This window comes from Polyodon spathula, chromosome 1 (genome assembly GCF_017654505.1).
Source record: "Polyodon spathula isolate WHYD16114869_AA chromosome 1, ASM1765450v1, whole genome shotgun sequence".
Taxonomy (NCBI): Eukaryota; Metazoa; Chordata; class Actinopteri; order Acipenseriformes; family Polyodontidae; genus Polyodon; species Polyodon spathula.
In genome coordinates, this window is record NC_054534.1 from 7,343,064 (window position 1) to 7,362,013 (window position 18,950).

Below are 18,950 nucleotides of genomic sequence, written 5' to 3' on the forward strand. Positions count from 1 at the left end.
CGGCATTATTATTATTATTATTATTATTATTATTATTATTATTATTATTATTATTGGACTACATGTAAAGTAATATTACAATATCCACCTATAATATAAAAATTATATGACTCATGAAATCAGAAAATAATAAATGTGTTGGTGAAAGCACGCTGTATATTTCTTTGTCGAATATGTGTGCCCAAAGTTTAGTACAGCCAACTAAACTGGGTTCTAGGTGATGCAAAACACTGTAACATAACAGACCTCTGACCGCAATCCTTGTAACATGCAAATTACTGGCGTTTCATCGCATAGCTCTCTGGGAATTGCAGTTCTCTCGTTTGACAACACTCAATGTAGGCAACGTATCTTCACCAGGATTCAAACTACAATATCCACAACCCCTTTTCAGAGACAGGCAGGCGGTAGTGACTTCACATGGATCCAGAGAAAGTAGTATGGCGGCCGGCATAGCGTGGTGGGCAGAGAGAAAGTTGGATTACTGAAGCTGCTGTTGGCACGTTCATGGATGCCACTTTGACAGGATAGAGAAGCTGCTGCATGTAGGTGATATTATTATTGATCTGTATTACTTTTCAATAAAAAAAGTTGAAATCGCTGCGCGGGAGTCGAGTTTAAATGTTGTTTTGCTGGTATGTTAGTGCATACAGGAGTTAGATCATTTATATTACTAAATCTATTGTATATATTGCAATTATAACACGGTGCAACTTTATTTTTTTATACTATTTTCACTATTGTTGAAGTCTAGAGGACTTGAATATGATGATATGAAATGTCAATATGTAGGGTTATTTTGGTATTAGTTAGTTTAGTCTGTAAGTGATTGTTTATGTTGCAGTGTAGTTTTGTGGATTACAGTACTGTAATATTTAATCGTGACGCATACGGCTATTTAGATGAAGCCAATTCTTTATCAGTCAGCAATGTCAAGTGAATATTAGAACTAAACCATAGTCCAAATAGTTCTGAGTGTAATGAGTTTGTTCTAGTACTATTGTATACTGTCATTTTTGAGGGCAATAGTACTAGGGCTACTAAATTAATTGGAATCATAAAATACTTTATTCACCCTTTGAAATTATGACAACAAAGGAAGTGTTTGTTTTATGTCACTAAGGTAATTTTAATTTTATTCCAATAATTGTACATATTAAAAAAAAACAAAAAAAACAAAACAAACAGCATTAAACTGAAGCTGCTGGCACGGCGGTGGAATGCAGTGGTAATGCTTCCTTGTGTGTGTGCGGTGTTATGTGTGGATTGTGTTTTGATGTGTTGGGAAGATGGGTGTATTAACACAGTACTACACTGGGCACAGCGGTACGGTGTGAGCAGTAAGCGCACACAGCTAATCGCGTTGATGTGTGTTGCCCTGTACGGAACACTGATAGACCACATCTAACCTCTTTCGCATGAGCGTGTTTTTGCGCAGCCAACTGTAAACTCGAGGATTTTTATACTACATCGTTCTCTTTCACAGACCATACCAGTAATGTTACCTTGAGTATTCCAAGGCTAGTGCTTATCAGTGCTGCGAAGCCAGACATAAAACTATTTTAGGCTCGCATGTCATGACGTTTAAACAAGAACTTGGTTATTATAAACTAGGCTTGAACAAATTGTTATATAAGAAAAAACAAAACAAAAAAAAAAACGGAACAGCTTCACAATGATATCTGCTATACAATCCTTATTCTAATTTCTCAGTAAGATTTAGTTCCTTGGTTTAACGGATGTGCACATACTGTTTAGTAGTTTTAATTTCATCTTTGACAGCCAGTAGGACAGCCCAACACCAGCGCATCTATACCCAAGCGTCAGTTCCCTTTCCCAGGTAAAAAAAAAAAAAAAAGTACTTTATAGCATTACATTTAGCCTGAAAATGTCCTCTCTCCACTTCTGCACTTACCTAATATACAAAGAAAATACCCTCCCTCCACTGCTGCTCTTACCTGATATACAAAGAAAATACCCTCCCTCCACTGCTGCTCTTACCTGATATACAAAGAAAATACCCTCCCTCCACTGCTGCTCTTACCTGATATACAAAGAAAATACCCTCCCTCCACTGCTGCTCTTACCTGATATACAAAGAAAATACCCTCCCTCCACTGCTGCTCTTACCTGATATACAAAGAAAATATGGCTGTTTTTTGGGAAGCCATGCAAAGTGTGACATGAACAGAAGAGGAGGAGGAAGAAGAGGATCGTACTGTACATAGGTTTGAACATACATTTCCTTTTGACTTTAACTTCTTTAAAAGGGAATTTAGATAGTCTTCTAAAATAAAGAACCTTTGTCTTTAATCATCTTTAGTACCATGCCTATTTAAACATAGATAGATAATCGCAGTATGTGTTTGTGGGTGTACTTTTTATCTGTATATACATGTTGTGTGTAAACAGTCAAATCTAGACCACAGTTATACAGCGACAGATTATGCAGCAAAATATGTCCCTCGTACATCTGTGAGATCATATAGTGATATTTTTCATTTACTAAAGACTGAGTCAGCAAAACAAAGCACATAAAAATAAAATAATCAACAGTCATATTAATTGTGCAATGTGAATATCGTTTCCTGAACTAATTGTATGTGCTAGGTTTCAGATCGATCTTCTAAGTCACTGCAAAAGACATTTTGCAATGCTGTAACATATACTCACTGTATTTAGTACACTTCGAGTCAAAAAGACAATCTTACATAGAAAACCCAGGTTGTTTGTTTAATAAAAAAATAAAAAAAATACAATTTATACAATTTCATAAATGGTTACTGATTCAGGTATATGATTACAGTTCTGCTTTCATCACCAACATCGCTTGTAAGCTCGAAACTGATTGGTCCACTGTGATTCACTGTGTCCATAGAAACGTAACTCCTGCTGCTATTTTACTGAAAGAAAATTAACATTTTGAGTACTGTTCACTAGAACATACGAGCACTGTACAACCTTTTTTAAATAACTATTTTAGGCGGCCCACCTGGCAAAGTAGACAGCAGTTTAGCCGGTAGCTGGCTGGAAGTGAGAAGGCTGGTAGTATATGTATGAAATGTAACACTTTGCAATGAAACTTTTGATTTCATTATTATGTCTTGTTATCCAGGATGATACGAAGATCTAGAATTAGCGTGAGACCTAACGTAAGGCCGGGTGGTAGGGGCCTGTCCTCTTCATCTCAAGAACCGAAGCCAGCAGCAGAGGCTCCTCCTGGCTCTCCAAAAGCCCAAGAGAAGAGAGACGTTGCTGGTAGAGAGCCCCAGGATGAAGCACCGCCACCTCCCCCCTTAACTGAAGACACTCAAGTTGAACAGCAAGCTTCCCTTAACCAGTAAGTATTACACCATACCGGTGAACCAAAGTATAGCATTTTGTGATTTGTTGAAAGAGTACATGAAAAAAATAAAATAAATGAAAGTGTTGAATTTTGGTTTCAGCTCTTCCAAGTTTTAGTGAATTTTGAAGAAACCCTTTTGGCAGTGGGTAGGAACATTGTGATTTGTGGATATTTGTTTGGGTAGGTATGAAAGATCAGAGGCTGTGTGCTATGCAAGTTGCACACACATCATAATTCAGCCTCATTGTGTACATGTGTTGTCTGTACTGCAGGGGGTGCTTTACATTGTTTTTTTTTTATAATGAATCATCCTATCTCGCATCATTGTTAAATTGTGCTGTTTGGGTCCCCTTCTTGAAACCATTCAAGTTATCATTTAAACCTGGGGTTTTGAGGATTCTTGTATTATGGATTCATTGACAATCAATTTGGCACAAGTTTCTTTCTGTGAAAGCTTGTGACTTGTAATTATGTGAAAGACTTGGTGGCACTGATTAGAAAATTACATTTGTATAAAGCTTCATAATGATGGGGATAATTGCAGATTGGTAATGCATGGCATGAAGTTAAGGTCATGAAGGGCAGGGCAATATTGCCTTCATTGGGTGTGAAGATTCAGGGGCAGTTCTAGCGGGCAAAAAGGCAAAACATAAATCCAACCCAAGGGCACCAAGGTGATTTCATACTCATTCATAAAACAACAAAAAAGAAACACTGAGAGCCTATTATGTTGATGACATTTTAATAAAAACAAACACAAGTCAATGTTTTATGAGTGATTCACACACCAGTTTTTACAAAAATAAAATATACGTCACTTTTCCATTGTAAAAATCTAATGGCTTAGAAACATTCCAATTGAAAATAACAAACTTTTTTATAATGAAAAAATGCAAAGGGTAATTTGGCAAAATAATAGTCAAGGTATTTTTTTACTAAACTCAGTCACACACCACTGACTAATACATAGATTAGACTAGAGGCTTAAATACAGCCTTAGTGATACAACAGCACAAATAAGCGATGTCACAGAAGGGAAAGTTAGATAGATTTTCATGCAAACGCATGCATGCATGGCTGGAGATGCAACCATGGCCGGAGTTTAATAATGATAGTGGTCAGATGAGTTGTTCGGTGTGCAGTGTGTCTGCGCAACTGTACTTTGCTGACCGTTGTTACAAAACCTGTACAAACAACGCGGCTTTGGTTAAAAAGAAAAAAAAAAAAAAAACAGATGGATTTGAAACTTTGTCAGGCAATGGAGAGTGCGCTACATCACAATGATGAACAGCTGGGTGTACCCAATGTTAGATGTTTACATTTGAAAGACTGTATATAGTTTCACAGTTCTGGAAATGAAAAGCTGCAAAGGATTTACAGTTTTTTTGTGGCGCATTGCTGCACACTCGATTCAGGGGGGAAAAAAAGCCTGTTATGCTGTTTTTAAGCATGAATACTAGACATTTGTACCCCTTTCTGAAAACACACGTTTTACTAGTTAAAAAGCAGAACTTTCATGTAGTGAGAATATTACACAAAAATAAATGAAAACAGAAATCAGTGCACTTCAAGATTGGTGTTATGTTATCTCTCCTACTCATTTCATAACGCAGGGAGCTGCTAATTGAACCATGTCTTAAGTACTTGCTTGTTTTTTTTGTTTGTGTTTTTTTTGTTATGAATTTGAACAAAACTAGTAATGATCTACTTATTGTGTGTTCATTTTTATCCTTAGTGTTTGGGGGGTATTAAATTGAATTACAAAACAGCAACAGTCATTGAAATATCTATATAAATTACAATGTATATACACTGAAGACATGAAAGGAGTCAGAATGTGTATTGCACTGTTGCATTTTAAAGTATTGCAATTTTAAGACTGTTCTGTAACTATTCAATTTCATTCTGTTTAATTCCGTCCTTTCTGCAGTACTGTACTTGACAACTGTAAGTTCACATTATTATTATTATTATTATTATTATTATTATTATTATTATTGTCGGGATGCATTGTTGTGCACCCATTGCTTACCTGAACATTCGATAAATCCTAGAACACTTCACTGCTACTTTAGATAGCCCTTCTTCCTTTCTTTTTAAACGTTTCTGAGTTGGCATGGGTCTCACAGACATCACAGTGACACTGCCAGTGAACATATGCTATTGAAAATTGCTAGAAGCATGGTCATATTGAGCTCAGTGTAACAGCATCTCTCCCTCTGTTTGCCCTTCATTAACCAGTGGTGCAGTACATCTTTAGTGCTGGGAGATGCACAGTAAAAAGAATGGCAACAATAATACATTATGATAGTGACTCATTTTCTCGCAGTGCTAGATTATCATGCCGATGCAATGGGGAGACCGCACTGTGGGTGATCCCCGGAGCCAGCATCAGAGCCGTTGGGTGTGCAGATGTGCTGGGGAGGCAGAAGGATGTCTGCATCGTCAGATGGAAGGAAACGAAAATGGATGGAGACACAGATGGATCACATTAGTTTACTGTAAAGCTATGTCTTAGTTGGTGCTTATATTGGCAAGAGCCAAGTTCAAATCAGCATGAAGTTTTAGCATCTACTCTCATATAATGCTAATCACCTAGAATTAAATTAAATTGTGACAGAATGGGCCAGCTGACACTGAGCACGTTTGTGAATGGGTTGTAGATCACATGCATTGCTGAGGGACACCAGCGGCAATGACGGGCAGGCTTTTTGAAATGCTGTCGGTTATTTCGCGCTCTGGTTATACAAAGTGTTTCTCCAAAACGAATAAAAAATGTATGTTTTACATATGTGTATTTTTTTTTTAACAGGGAGGAAAAGAATTACAATGGGAAAGCCTCTGGTAACAGTGTTCCGCCTGCTGCTCCCATACAGAGAAGAAAACGAATCTCTGCAATGCCAAACCTAGCCAAACCCAGAACTGTGGCGCCACAAGCCAGAACACCCCGTCCAGCAACTACAGGCACTGCAAAGAATAAAGAGCCCACTCCAAAGGACAGGGCAGTGTTGGAGAACACTGCCCCACAAACTCTCCCCAAGTCACCAGGCCGAAGAAGAACCTCCACACCCCAGCTGAAGGTGCCTGACAAGAAATCTGGAAATCTAAAGGAATTGAAAACTGCCCCAGCAAGTCAAGAACCAGCTGCTGATTCAAACCAGAGCAGGAATGATGAAACACAGCAGACACACAGCGAGTCCTCTCCTAAATTAAAAACCCCTCAGGATAGCTTCTGTATAGATGACCACCGGCCCTCTTCTCCTGGTAAACTGAAAGCCTCACAGAATGACACCTGTGTAAATGACCACCACCCCCATCCGGAATATTCTCAGGGTAAACTGAAAGACTCTCAAAACAGCACTTGTATAGAAGAAAAGCAAAGGCCACCTGAATATTCATTGCCGCTTAGAAAGAGCACTGCTTCCTTGGACCGGGAGAGGATCATTAAAGCAAGAAAGCTTCGAGAACTCCTTAAAAAAGAGATCAGAAAGGAAAAGGTAAATGGATCATTTACTTCATTCTCTGATTTTAAATCTTACATAAAAGCTATTTAAAATAGAGCGTGTTGATCTCAAATGAAAATGTCTTTCTTTTGCTAGTCAGCCCCTTGCTAAACTGCAATAAAAAAAGAACAAAGTAATCTCAACAGCCATTGAAACACAGTCTTAATTTCAAATGAGCCGTTCTTGTTTTCTCCTGTAGAAACAACAGAAGGGGAAGATCCCTGATTTTGAATTCATCACCCCAGTGGACCGTTCCAAAATGACAATGAGAGACTTTATATACTATTTGCCAGAGAACAATCCGATGACGTAAGTTATTCCTTTGCAATACCGGAGCAGTACCCAGTACATCCCCAGTAGTCAGATGCAATATAACAGCACTGTGTCTTTCATGTATCTGTCCTGCATTGGCTGTAAAGTAGTAAGAGCACAGTTCCAGATTGCAGTGCTGCTTTGTTTAGAGGGGACTCGACTGACAAACGATTAGGAAGAAAATGAGCTTCTATTCCTAAATAGTTGTTTAAAATTGGTGTGGCATTATCTGAACAAGTAGTCAGCAACTCCTGTTTTTAAATGTACTCTACAACACTAGCTGGGATCTGTAGGTATAAGGCTGTGCTATTTGTGTTCCTCCTTTTAGCAAGAGTGATTGTGCTAGTGCAATGGCATTAACTGCCTTATACAGCCAAGTCGCGATTTATGTACAGTTACGTGGTTTGCATGCCACGCAGTCTGTAACCCAGTAACCCCACCTCTCCAATGCCACCAGCACCAGCAAGCCATTCCAGCCAGCATTCAACATTACAGTAGCAAAACTTCATTTAAAAATGATTTTCTTATTTTAGATAGGTTTTTTAATGTCTTTATTATTGTCAGTCACAAATAAGCACGGTTTAAAATAAAACACAGTAAAGGAAATAGACGTACGAATGTGTTTTGAGGCAGCGTTTCCCCTAACCCCTACCATTTCCTTTATTTCTTATGGAGAAATTAAGTTTGATTTACGCGTTTTTTAATTTTCAAGAACGCATCTACCGCGTAAATTGAGAAGTGGCTGTAATCTGTTCCACGGTATAAAAAGACGCTTGCTAACATGGGAGCACTGTATGTCCTTCATTTTGTGTGTTTGGTACCCACTTTTTATAAAATTGTATAACAGAGAAAGTTATGACAGTTATTGAAGTCAGTGTGCAGGAAATAAAACGGAAAAGCAAACATTTGACAGAATGGCTTAACAGCAGTTTCACCAAATCATAACTAACGGTTCTGACTATGAAAAGTGTCACGGGATGTTTGCTTTCTACATCAACAGGTCTTCCCTAGAAGAGGAGAGAAGAGAAATTGAGAAAGTGATTGGGCCCATGCCCTCCAAAGAGTAAGTATTTGTTTCAAAGTTGTATGCGGACATCTTTGTTAGTGTGGCTTGGGACCTTGCAAGACAAGTGCATGTTTCTATAGCAACAATACTAGAAGCAGCATTTTTTCATGGAAGCAAATTCTTACGTTACACTGGGCATGCTGGCAAGATAATCAATAATAAAAAAAATCCAGAGGAATTAAAAAATCGGGGACAGCAATTTGGGTAAAGAGTTTATAACTAAACATCATTTTTTTTTTTATTATTAAGTGTTTGTGTTTGGCAAGGTCTTTGAGTTTTGCTGGGGTAACTGATGTTTGCCTTTCAGTCCAGCTAATAAAGCCCCTTTGCGCCCCCCTGTGAGGGACGAAGATGAAGATGATCATGAAGAGGAGGATGTGGAGCACGTCCAAGACGATCAGGTTCTGGTTCCCAGAGTGAAAGTAGCTGAAGACGGCTCAATTATTATTGATGAAGAAAGGTAAAGGAATATGTGAAGAGTCTTTGAAACCTGCTGTGCATGGCAGGTCGCATAATATTTCTATTACTTGCCTACACCCTCTGAAATATCTTTTGTAGTTTTTTTGAGCTCTGTTATGTTCATTACTTTTAATTCGGGTTAAATGAAAAAGGTGATTACCCAACCCCAAGGTAGTGAATTCCAAAACAGCTGGCAGGTGGGGGAGGCAGTCAATGGACTGCTAATTACGAATAGTCTACATTACAGAATGAGATTGTGGGCAGTGGAAAAGCTCCTTACAGTACACTGGCAACTTTAGACATCATTTGAGTCCACTTGTAACTTCGTCCTTCAAATACTTACAAAAAAAATGAGAGGTGTTGTGTTTTTTCTCATCCATTTTGACCAAGTGTTTCCTTGCATTAGTTTAACAGTGGAGGTTTTGAGAACGCAGGGTCCTAACGTGGTGGAGGAGAATGATCCTGTTTTTGAGCGAGGTTCCACAACAACATACTCCAGCTTCAGGAAATCCACTCACACCAAACCTTGGACCAATAGAGGTACAGTCATTGAAAGCATCTCGGAAAGCTGCCAGTACTGCCAAACAACCATAGGTTTCCTTTGTCCCCTGTTTTGTTACTAATAATGCAGAAAAGTATTTGTTCCCCAGCATGCTGCTTCTGAACTTGTCCTTGCTTTCAGAAACGGACATGTTCTTCTTGGCTATCAGCATGGTGGGAACGGATTTTTCTATCATCGGTCAGCTGTTCCCTCACAGAGCCAGAGTAGAGATCAAGGTATTGTATTCACTTCAGCACAACCCAGCACAGAATTAGGTATAGTAATTCAGATTTTGTTCTGTAGAGGAGGTAGAGCTTGAGTTATTGTCCTAATTGAGGTACACAGTCTTAGTTAAGTTCCATTACCAGTGTTATAGTTTTTTTGTTCTTGTTCAAACAAACTCCCATTTCAGGTGATATTTAAGGGTCTTCAAAAATCTAGAAACGAATTGTAATAATAAAATTCAAACAGCTAGACTTTTACCAAACCTTTAAACTAAGCTCAAATCACAGACGTCACTAAATATATTCAGTACACTATTCTTTTGTTTTCCAGTTAGTACGTTATCTTCTGCTTTTACAGACCCTGATTAGCTCTAATCTTGGACTGTCTAATGCTAATTTAGGTAGTCCAATATTAGTATTAATTGGGGTCTGTGAAATCAGACTCGTGCTTTATAAGATCGAGATGCAGAGTATAATTACACAATTTAGGAATGTTGTTTTTACCTTTTTCAAGGTGTGGATTGGTCCCTAAATTATGCTACTTTGCACTGTTAAGAACTGTAAAAGGCACAGTTTTATTTACTGCAGTTAGTACAGATCTGTACTAAGCCCTAGTAGTATTGATGCATTTACCTGTATTTCTTGTTTCATGTGTTTCTGCAGAATAAATTTAAAAGAGAAGAAAGAGAAAATTCCTGGAGGATAGATAAAGCATTCAGTAAGTGACCTTGATCTGCATTGTAATTAATATATACAGCCTTCACATTCCAGCTTACTGTCCTTTGATTAGTTATTTAACCATGCCAGTATCACAGTGAAGGAGTTTCACACATGCAGGTTGATTCGTATACAGTACAACACACAATGCAGTGTATGTTTACCATTTGGATATGTTACAGAAACTCTGGAGTGACCTTGCACTCTCTGGACTTCATTTTCTTTGATTGAATCAGGCATTAATTTAAATAGGCAGTGTTGTTTACCCATTTCCTCTCACTGTCTGCTGTTAACGTGATTGCCTGTGTCTTTTCCGCACAGAGGAGAAAAGGCCATTCGATTTTGAGTTTTTCAGCCAGCTGCTTGAGAGGATCCTCAAAGACGATGAAAGGAAACGGCTTAATAAGAACAAAGTTACACTTGGAAAAAAGCCAGCCAATCCCAAATGGAAAAAAAAAGGTAATGATACCCATTGAAGAAATGTATGTCCATAGATGTATTAAAGCATCCCTGTGCTTGTGTGGTGCGGACTATTGTGCTGCCCCGTGGGATGTTTTGTTGTTGTTCACAAGTATAATTATTGATTGCACCCTAGCATTTTTCCTAGTAAAATTAATTTTGCCGTGCATAAAGTCCGATTTTTATTCATTTTTCTTTCTTGGAAAACTTTTTTTTTAGCAGTATCCAGTTGCAACAGTCCTTTTTAGCAGTATCCGGTTCGGTGTCCTTCCTTTCTATCCCACATCTTCTTACCAGAGGTTACACATGAAGGGAAGGTGCCTGTTTGAGTTCTGCACAGCGACACTGCTAGGAAGGTCATTTGCAGTACACTTGAAATCAAGATCAAAGTTAAAATGTATAGTTTAAAATACTAGTAATCAGACACTTAAAAAAAGAAAATTGAACTCCATATTTTTTTAAATCAGATCTCGGGTATCTATTTCCTAATGACCTTTACGAGGAACAAATGGTTCAACATGACTATTGTCTGGTTCATTCCCCCTGTCCTCTTGCTGTGTGCGTCTGTGTGCGTGTGTGCTTCAGAGAAGAAAGCTGACCAGGACAAGGCCCTTGACGGGGGTGGATCAGTCGAGGTGTCGGACAGTGAGGTTGCGGAGGGAGATGCAGATGCAGAGACGACAGAGAAGGAGAATGAGGACTCCCTCAATGTGAATGAAGGGGAGGCGAGCGCTGCTGGAGGCCCGGATGCTAAAAAAAAAAGGAAACGCAAGAACGATGCAGAGTCCAGCGGACCAGCAACGAAAAAGCCATCTGAAGACTCACCAGAGAGGCAACAAAAGAAGGCGAAAAAGCGTAAACGGAGTAAGACATGACTTGCAATCCTTTATAATCAACCTTTTAGAGTTAATGTTCGATGAACTGTACTTTCATGGCACCCTTACATCTCCCTCCCCCAATCAGTAAAATCTGTGGAAAACCATGAGGACAATGAAGAGGTAGATTATGAAAACATGCCTCCTCTTGAAGGAAGCCCAGGCAGCTCACCTTGTCGGAGGGAAGACCCGGACACACCAGAGGTACCTGCACAGATAAAGAAGCAGCAGATTGCTGAGGAGGAAGATGTCAGGTGGGTTCAATTTTACCCACATCCTTTGACCACATGCATATTGCGCACATGTCCTGTTATATGATTGTATGTGGAGTGTCAGTCGGGCTCTGACAGTGCAATATAATTAGGCTTGCTACTTTTACCGATTAACATCGAAAGCTTTTTAAACGTTGAATTCCCCAAAAATATGATTTTGACTAAAATTAATTTATATAGGATAAAACCACTAGCTATTTTTTATTTTCTTACCAAAAATAATCATTTACAAATCAGATCTAGTTTGTGTAGCTTTTATACTTACTGTCCTATCTCCTTTCCGTTCTGAGTGGCTAGGGGTCGCTGTCAATCATCTCAGTGGTCCGTTAGTACAGTAGTTTCACTGTCACTGTCATTTCACCCAGTTCTGACAGATCTCATTGACTGAAGCAGCGCTACAATGCTCTCATTCGCTTAAATGACTGTCAGTCATCATGACCTGTGCACTTTCATTTGCCAGCTACAGCGCCTGTCATTCAAAGTGCCTACTTTGAAATTAGCAGGTTAAGGTGTAGGTAGGCTTTTGCTATAGGTATACGGTGACAGTTACTAGTTTATTGTGGACAATACCTTGAACAATATGTTGAAGTCTCCGCGGCAGGATGAAGCGGGCCCGTCTGCCTTAACTTCCAGCTGTGCTGAGCCTGAAGCAGGAGAGGGGGAGACCAGAGTCCGAATAATAAGTGCAAGTTAGTTTTGTTCAGGTATCTAATGTTTTGTTCTGTGCATATTATTTTCACTCGTAAATTTATGCTATAAAAGTATGTGTAATACACTTTTACACTTCATTTTCTACGGTTTATTTGAGACATTTTTTTTTTAATGTGTGTAGGATTTATATCTATATAAGGTATAGCTCTGCTGTGAGCAATCGTTATTTCAATTCGAATGTTGGTAACCGTGGTTTTGTTGCATGTTGAATGGGTTTTGCTAAAAGACGTTTCTCAGTGGCATAAAAAGTCTGTTTCTCTTAAAGCGTAACTGTTGATTTCACCCATTCTCGGCTTGAATGGAAAAATAAAGATTGAAAAACAATGGTAAATTCTTTCTAAAATAATCGATAATATTAATCGTCGATTTTGGCAAAAAAATTAAAATCGAATAGTAGCAAGCCTAAATATAATGCAGTGCAAGAGATGTAGTCAATACAAATGATGTGTGCTTCTCTGTTAGCTATGACATGGATGATTGACCATGATTATCTTGTAATCCAAACAGTGGCCCGGCAGAGGAGACTGCAGGACCAGAAGCTGCAGAAACACCCAGGCTGGCCCAGCGTTCACAGCTTCAGAAACCAAAACCCTGCCTCAGACTGGCAACCAAGACGGGGGCAAAAGCTGCTGTCGACAAACCCAATGAGCTTTCACAGGCGTCGCACTTTATAAGCCATGTACTAGAGATTGTTTATTTATTCTTCTTGCATTTTGTATGTACAGTACATACAGGTAGTGGACGAAAAAATGGAAACACCAATGTAAAGTCACTTAATAGGGCGTTGGGCCGCCACGTACCGCCTGTATGTGCCGTGGCATAGAGTCTCCCAGCCTCCCTGCAAGAGGGATGCGGCACCATTCTTCCATGAGAAAGTCAATCAACTCATGCCTGGTTGATGGAGGTGGAAAACGCTGTCTCAGGCGTCGTTCCAGAATATCCCCTAAATGCTCGATTGGGTTCAGATCTGGTGACTGAGAAGGCCATAACATATGGATAACACCACTGTCATGCTCATCAAACCATTGGGTTACCACACGATGGGGGCATTGCCATCTTGGTAGACACCCCGCCCTGGCAGCAAAGAAATGCTGCAACATGGGGTGAAGATGATTACTCAATACCATTAAGTAGCGATTAGCATTGACTTTGCCTTCTAAGGGAATCAGTGCACCCAAACCATGCCACGAAAATCCGCCTCACAACATTACGGAACCACTAGAACCCTTCACTGTTGGAACCAAGCATTCAGGGCTGTGGAGTTCTTTAGGTTGGCACTGCACATGCACTCGTCCATTTCTCGAGAACATGGTGAAGGATGATTCATTTGACCACATCACATTTCTCCACTGCTCGGTAGTCCATTGCCTGTGCTCTTTGCACCACTGGACTCGCAAACATGCATTGCCAGGTGTGATGAGCGGTTTGTGCACTGCAACCCGACTCTGGTATCTGTGGAGTTCTCAGTGGACTGTTTCTGATGAAACTGGCTTCTCGCGCCCCATGTTGAAATTTGTAGTCAATTGATCTGCAGTTGCTTGCCTGTTTTGCCTTGCTCTTCGAATTAATGCACGGATATCACGGTCCTGGAGTATGCACTTCCGCCCACTGTTGCCTTTTGCTGATGATGCCTTTCCGTGAAATATCAGCAAGTTGAGTTGTCTTGGTCACTGAAGCTCCTGCCAGACGCACCCCAACAATCAGCCCTCTTTCAAAGTCACTGAGGTCTCCTCTTACAGCCATGCTAGCCATAATTATAGACAACCAGGCCTCTCCAGCATTTTTGTATGTGACCCTAAGCATGCTGAGATGTTATTTGCTTAATTAACGCATGCGCCACACCCTTGCTTTCAATATACTTGGTGTCCCTCATTTACCCAGGTGGTTCTATTTTTTTGTCCACTACGTGTGTGTGTGTGTGTGTGTGTGTGTCTATATATATATATATATATATATATATATATATATATATATATATATATATATATATATATATATATATATATGTATTCAGGTTTTCGGTTTTCCATAATCCTTTGCTTGCAACAGGTTCAGGCATAAATTATTGTTCATCACTGGGACCTACGTAAAAACTACAGTAAAAAAGGAATCTGACTCAAAAACGAGTAAATGATTTGTGCAAGATAGCAGAACTTGGTATTGCTCTTGGGGGGGGGGGGTATTTATTGGTAATATTGTTACACTTATAAATTGGGCATCAGCAAATCTCAGGAGGATTTTCAGATGATGCCATCTATCTCAGATGTCTCTCTCTTATGGCTGAATGTGCTATTAGAACAGCAAACCAAACAAGAGTCTCCACTGGATTTTGATTTCCGACTCTTCTGTCATTACTCCATTGGGATTTCAAAGTGAATGTGTCGCACAATCTTGCAGCAATGATGGGGGGCTGATAGGTGTATAGGGTTTAATTGGTATGGTATTTAACGTGCCTCATTCTTTCCAAAAGGGACAAGCAGCTGAGCCCCACTGTGTAGAATCTGCCACTGAGGGTACAGCAGCGTCACATCTGAAGAGGAGCACCGCTGGAGACAAGCGACCATCCAGCGACATGGAGGAGGAGGAGGAACATGACATTACTGCCATTCAACAGAAAATGTTACAAAAGCCCACTAGGTAAAGATCCCCTAAACCTTTTTAACCATGAAAATTATACATTTGTTACATTCATAAGTCCTTAATATTAACAGATTTTGAAAACAAACCTCTTTGGACCAATGACAACCAAGACCAAATCTCTGCGAGGCAAGGAGGATAAGAGCACACACAGTAAAAACCCTTGAGACAGCTTTCCAGTGTTTTGATTTTAATGTCTCTTCCAATGTAAGAAAAGTTGCACATTCATAAACCATTTAAAGGACAAGTGCTATTTTAACCTTGTGACCAGCGCTCCAGATAACCTGCGCACTGGGTGTTTTACACATTAAAAATATATACATATAAAGAATATGCATAGCAGTTTTGCTGCACAGGTTGAGTTTGCATGTTATCATGCTTCTTGTAATAAATTTGGTTCCTGACGTCTTAATAGTCAATTGTGAATGTAGACTGTACTGCATGTGGTAGCTAGAGAATGGATCATAGCAGTGCCTGGACAGCTAACTGTAGCCTGCCTGGGAATTGCCAGAAACATGCGACCAGTAGTTCTGGGTTTTCAATAAAGAAAACACGGTTGAATCCACTCTCCTTCAATGTATGTTTGTTACTTGTGATTAACCGACAGGATACTTGATCCTTAGGATTTCTTGGTCCTCCTTAACCTAACCTACCAATTTACCTATCTGTCAGTAACATTTTTGGAAGGTAAGTCTATATAGTAAATAGAATATTCTGTGATTGGAGAGAGTTGGGATGCATTATATTGCTATAGCAAGGCGATCATAAAGGAATGCAATATTATCTATTTTGATTATATTTTTAGTTTAAAATTTTTTAGGGAGCATGTCTGTTGACTTGGAAAGGAAGAGATAAAGGACTTTTTACAGAAAACAACTGTAACAGCCTAATACTAGCGGATGAGACTGTGAACGCAGTAGCTAACTACATCGAGAGTAGCAACTTCTCAGACTAGAATATTAAGGCAGGACTAAATAGCTGCAAAAAATACTTTTTTTCAGGTGGAAAATAAGGAAAGGGACATTTTTATTGTAACATGCAAGTTTTTGTACAGTAGTTCAGAGTAACATCACAGTTCAAATGTGAGGCTGTAAATAATGCATACCCTATAAGTTAGCATTAAAGTATGTACAGTATTTATTGAAAGTACCCATTACTTAGTGTTGCATTTTACTCACCTAAAATACATTTTACATGCGTTGTGATTAAATTAGAGAGTAAGTTACTTAATGACCCTGGAGAGCCGATTGTGACCTTTCAGCTTTATGCTACAGAGAAACAAATTATCAGTCTGTCATTCCCAGGTCGTTGTACTGTAGATACTGCATCAGGAAATACATATTATAATCTATTCAGTCACAAAATATTCTTGAAAAATGAAACAACTTACAATTTTTGGATTTTCTAAGGGGGAAATAGTGATGCCAGATAAGGATTCAATGAAAAAAGGGAGCTGTTTTTTATTAACTCAAAATAGCACCCTAAAATGTCCATGAATGTGCTAGACTTACTAACAGGATAATACTTCTTCCTCATTCATTGTAGATCCGGAAGAATACCTAAATTTTCCTTGCATCTGAAACAACCCGAAGATGATGAACCTCCAGAAGCTTCGCCCCCTGCCTCCCCACCCCCAGAGGCAGGCTCACCCCAAAGGAGAGGAAGAGGCCGGCCTCCACAGTCCCAGAAAGCTAAACCCAGCGCCCTGAAGGGGAGGGATCAGAAGAAGGACCCGAGACCCGGGAAGACCGCGCTGGTGACCTTGAGGGCGTCTGTAAAAGAGACTGAAGAGAATTCAGACGAGGGAGAGCCAGTGATGGAGGAAGAGGATTCCTTTCCCGTGAACCCAGAGGAGGTGAACCAGGCCCCAGCGTTTGTGCCAGTCAGCCTGCGCTCGCCAGCGCCTGTCCCAGCTCAGGTGGAGGAGACTATGGAGGAGGTGCGGGCTGCCCTTTTATCTTTTCTTATGAAAATGTTTCAAAGTATTATTCAAAGAAACATTTTGTAAATTCAGTGACAAAGACTAGACGTCGTTGTCAATGTCTTTTAATATCGAAATTAGTTTTGGTTCACATTCTTATATAGTAATCTGGTCTACACCCCAAAATGTGAAGAGTCTGTCATTGATACTATTCATATAATTGTACATTAAGTTGTAACATAAGTCATATATTAATTGTTTTTAGTTTTTTTCGAACTTACATAAAAAAAAAATCCATGTTCGACTTATTCCTACCTACATTTAAAACCTGCTGAAAGAAACGGCATTCACACCAGTGCCAAATGTAATGTCTATTACGTTGTCAAAATGTTTGTCTTTGATTTGCCCAAGGTTGTGGAAATGAGAATTAGCTCAGCTCAATGATGACACTAGCTCAGCTGTTAGCAAAAATAGTAATTTCGGAAATATATTTTGCACAGAAATATCGGGACCCGTTCACAGAATTAAGGAACTCCAATAAAGTTGGCAGTTCGTGGTACCTTTTTTCGAATTTGAGAGGATTTATTAGTTTTATTCTCATTTTTCAAAGCACTGTTTAACATTATAGAATATTTAAACTATTCAAAAAATAAAACTGTCCTCGATACAGTCCTTAATGTTTTGTGTACAGTGCCCATCGTTTCTGTTTTAAGTAAATACCCTTTCACAGTTCAGTGTGTAAGAGAGATTACCTTTTCTGTTATAACAGAAACCAGGTTATTTAAGGTAAGTTTGTTTATGAGAGTTATGTTTTATTCCATCATTGCCTTATCCATTTCCTTTCATTGTTTTTGGTCTTTTCATTTTCCATAACCGTAGCGTTTGTATGGTCTGTTATCCACACAGCTGGAAGTTTCAGTCAGTGTCCCTGACACACGTTGTGCTATTGAAGCAGAGCACCTACACCACAGTGACAGTGTGTGCAGTCAGTCACTAGACCAGAGTCCGGCAGAGGCAGCAGTCACAGAAAACTGCTTGCATTTATTGGTAGTAAGTTACCTTTTTTGTTTCTTTCACAGGGATAGCATTTTAAAACTTTCACAAGATGTTTAAAATACAGACCGCTAAACATGTCGAACTTGCCATACAGAACTGCAACACTGTTGATTTCACAGCTGCCGTGCTTTAAAGACTAAGGAGCTTCAAATGGTTTTTTACGTTGCTTTTTTTTTTCCTGCTCTGGCATTGACCCTTGTGTGTTAGTTACGCTCATTAAATAGCAGTGTAATTCATACAATACCCATCTAATCCACCTAGTCTCATTGTTCTTCATGTCATCTGTTCTGATTACTAATTCTCGACACATTGCTGTGCTTGTTATATTGGGATTAACCAGCTTCTTATTTGTTTAAGGGATTTTAATTCTTAATATTTTCAGGATGTGATTGAAGTTTCCACTTCAGAGAAGGATGAAGGTAACAGATGCCTTTTTATAAATATTACTTTTAAGTGGGAGATGCTTAATTACACTCTATTTGTTATTAAACTGCTGCCTTTTTGATGTTTAATAATACTAAGTTGTTCCTGTAATGACTGATATTGTGTGTTTGTATTGGCTGGTAAGTCTGTGTTAAGATGCTTTGATTATGTGCTTAGGATCTGCTCATTTAATTCTAGTTGACTGTCTTAGACGTATGCATTTTGTAGACCAGGGGTGTCTAGTCACGGTCCCGGAGAGCCATTCCACTCCAGGTTTAACAGCTAAAATGATAACATGAACTACTTTGGGTCTGGGTGGAGGTTTAATTGGTTTGATTAAGCAATTTGGAACAGGGTTGGAACAAAGACCAGGTGTGAGAGGACCAAAGTTGTCCACCCCTGATGCAAATCATCCAAAGTGCTTTATA

At 39.2% G+C, this 18,950-nt stretch overlaps 1 protein-coding gene across 5 annotated transcripts in view; it reads left to right on the forward strand.

The window, feature by feature from the left end:
- The first annotated feature begins 434 nt into the window (after positions 1 to 434).
- Positions 435 to 18,950, forward strand: part of LOC121313288 (transcription factor TFIIIB component B'' homolog) — a 32,577-nt gene continuing 14,061 nt past the window's right edge. For 4 of the 5 annotated variants that reach the window (XM_041245671.1, XM_041245679.1, XM_041245688.1 and 1 more), the window contains exons 1-17: positions 435 to 545; positions 3,116 to 3,340; positions 6,159 to 6,843; positions 7,049 to 7,158; positions 8,162 to 8,224; positions 8,535 to 8,687; positions 9,093 to 9,226; positions 9,369 to 9,463; positions 10,115 to 10,169; positions 10,490 to 10,627; positions 11,213 to 11,491; positions 11,591 to 11,756; positions 12,993 to 13,164; positions 14,956 to 15,122; positions 16,668 to 17,061; positions 17,950 to 18,093; positions 18,482 to 18,518. In XM_041245671.1, coding sequence (XP_041101605.1) covers positions 544 to 545; positions 3,116 to 3,340; positions 6,159 to 6,843; positions 7,049 to 7,158; positions 8,162 to 8,224; positions 8,535 to 8,687; positions 9,093 to 9,226; positions 9,369 to 9,463; positions 10,115 to 10,169; positions 10,490 to 10,627; positions 11,213 to 11,491; positions 11,591 to 11,756; positions 12,993 to 13,164; positions 14,956 to 15,122; positions 16,668 to 17,061; positions 17,950 to 18,093; positions 18,482 to 18,518 — 3,019 coding nt within the window. In that variant the 5' untranslated portion in view covers positions 435 to 543. The remainder of the gene's footprint in view (positions 546 to 3,115; positions 3,341 to 6,158; positions 6,844 to 7,048; positions 7,159 to 8,161; positions 8,225 to 8,534; positions 8,688 to 9,092; positions 9,227 to 9,368; positions 9,464 to 10,114; positions 10,170 to 10,489; positions 10,628 to 11,212; positions 11,492 to 11,590; positions 11,757 to 12,992; positions 13,165 to 14,955; positions 15,123 to 16,667; positions 17,062 to 17,949; positions 18,094 to 18,481; positions 18,519 to 18,950) is intronic. The other variant, XM_041245705.1, reaches the window with a different exon arrangement.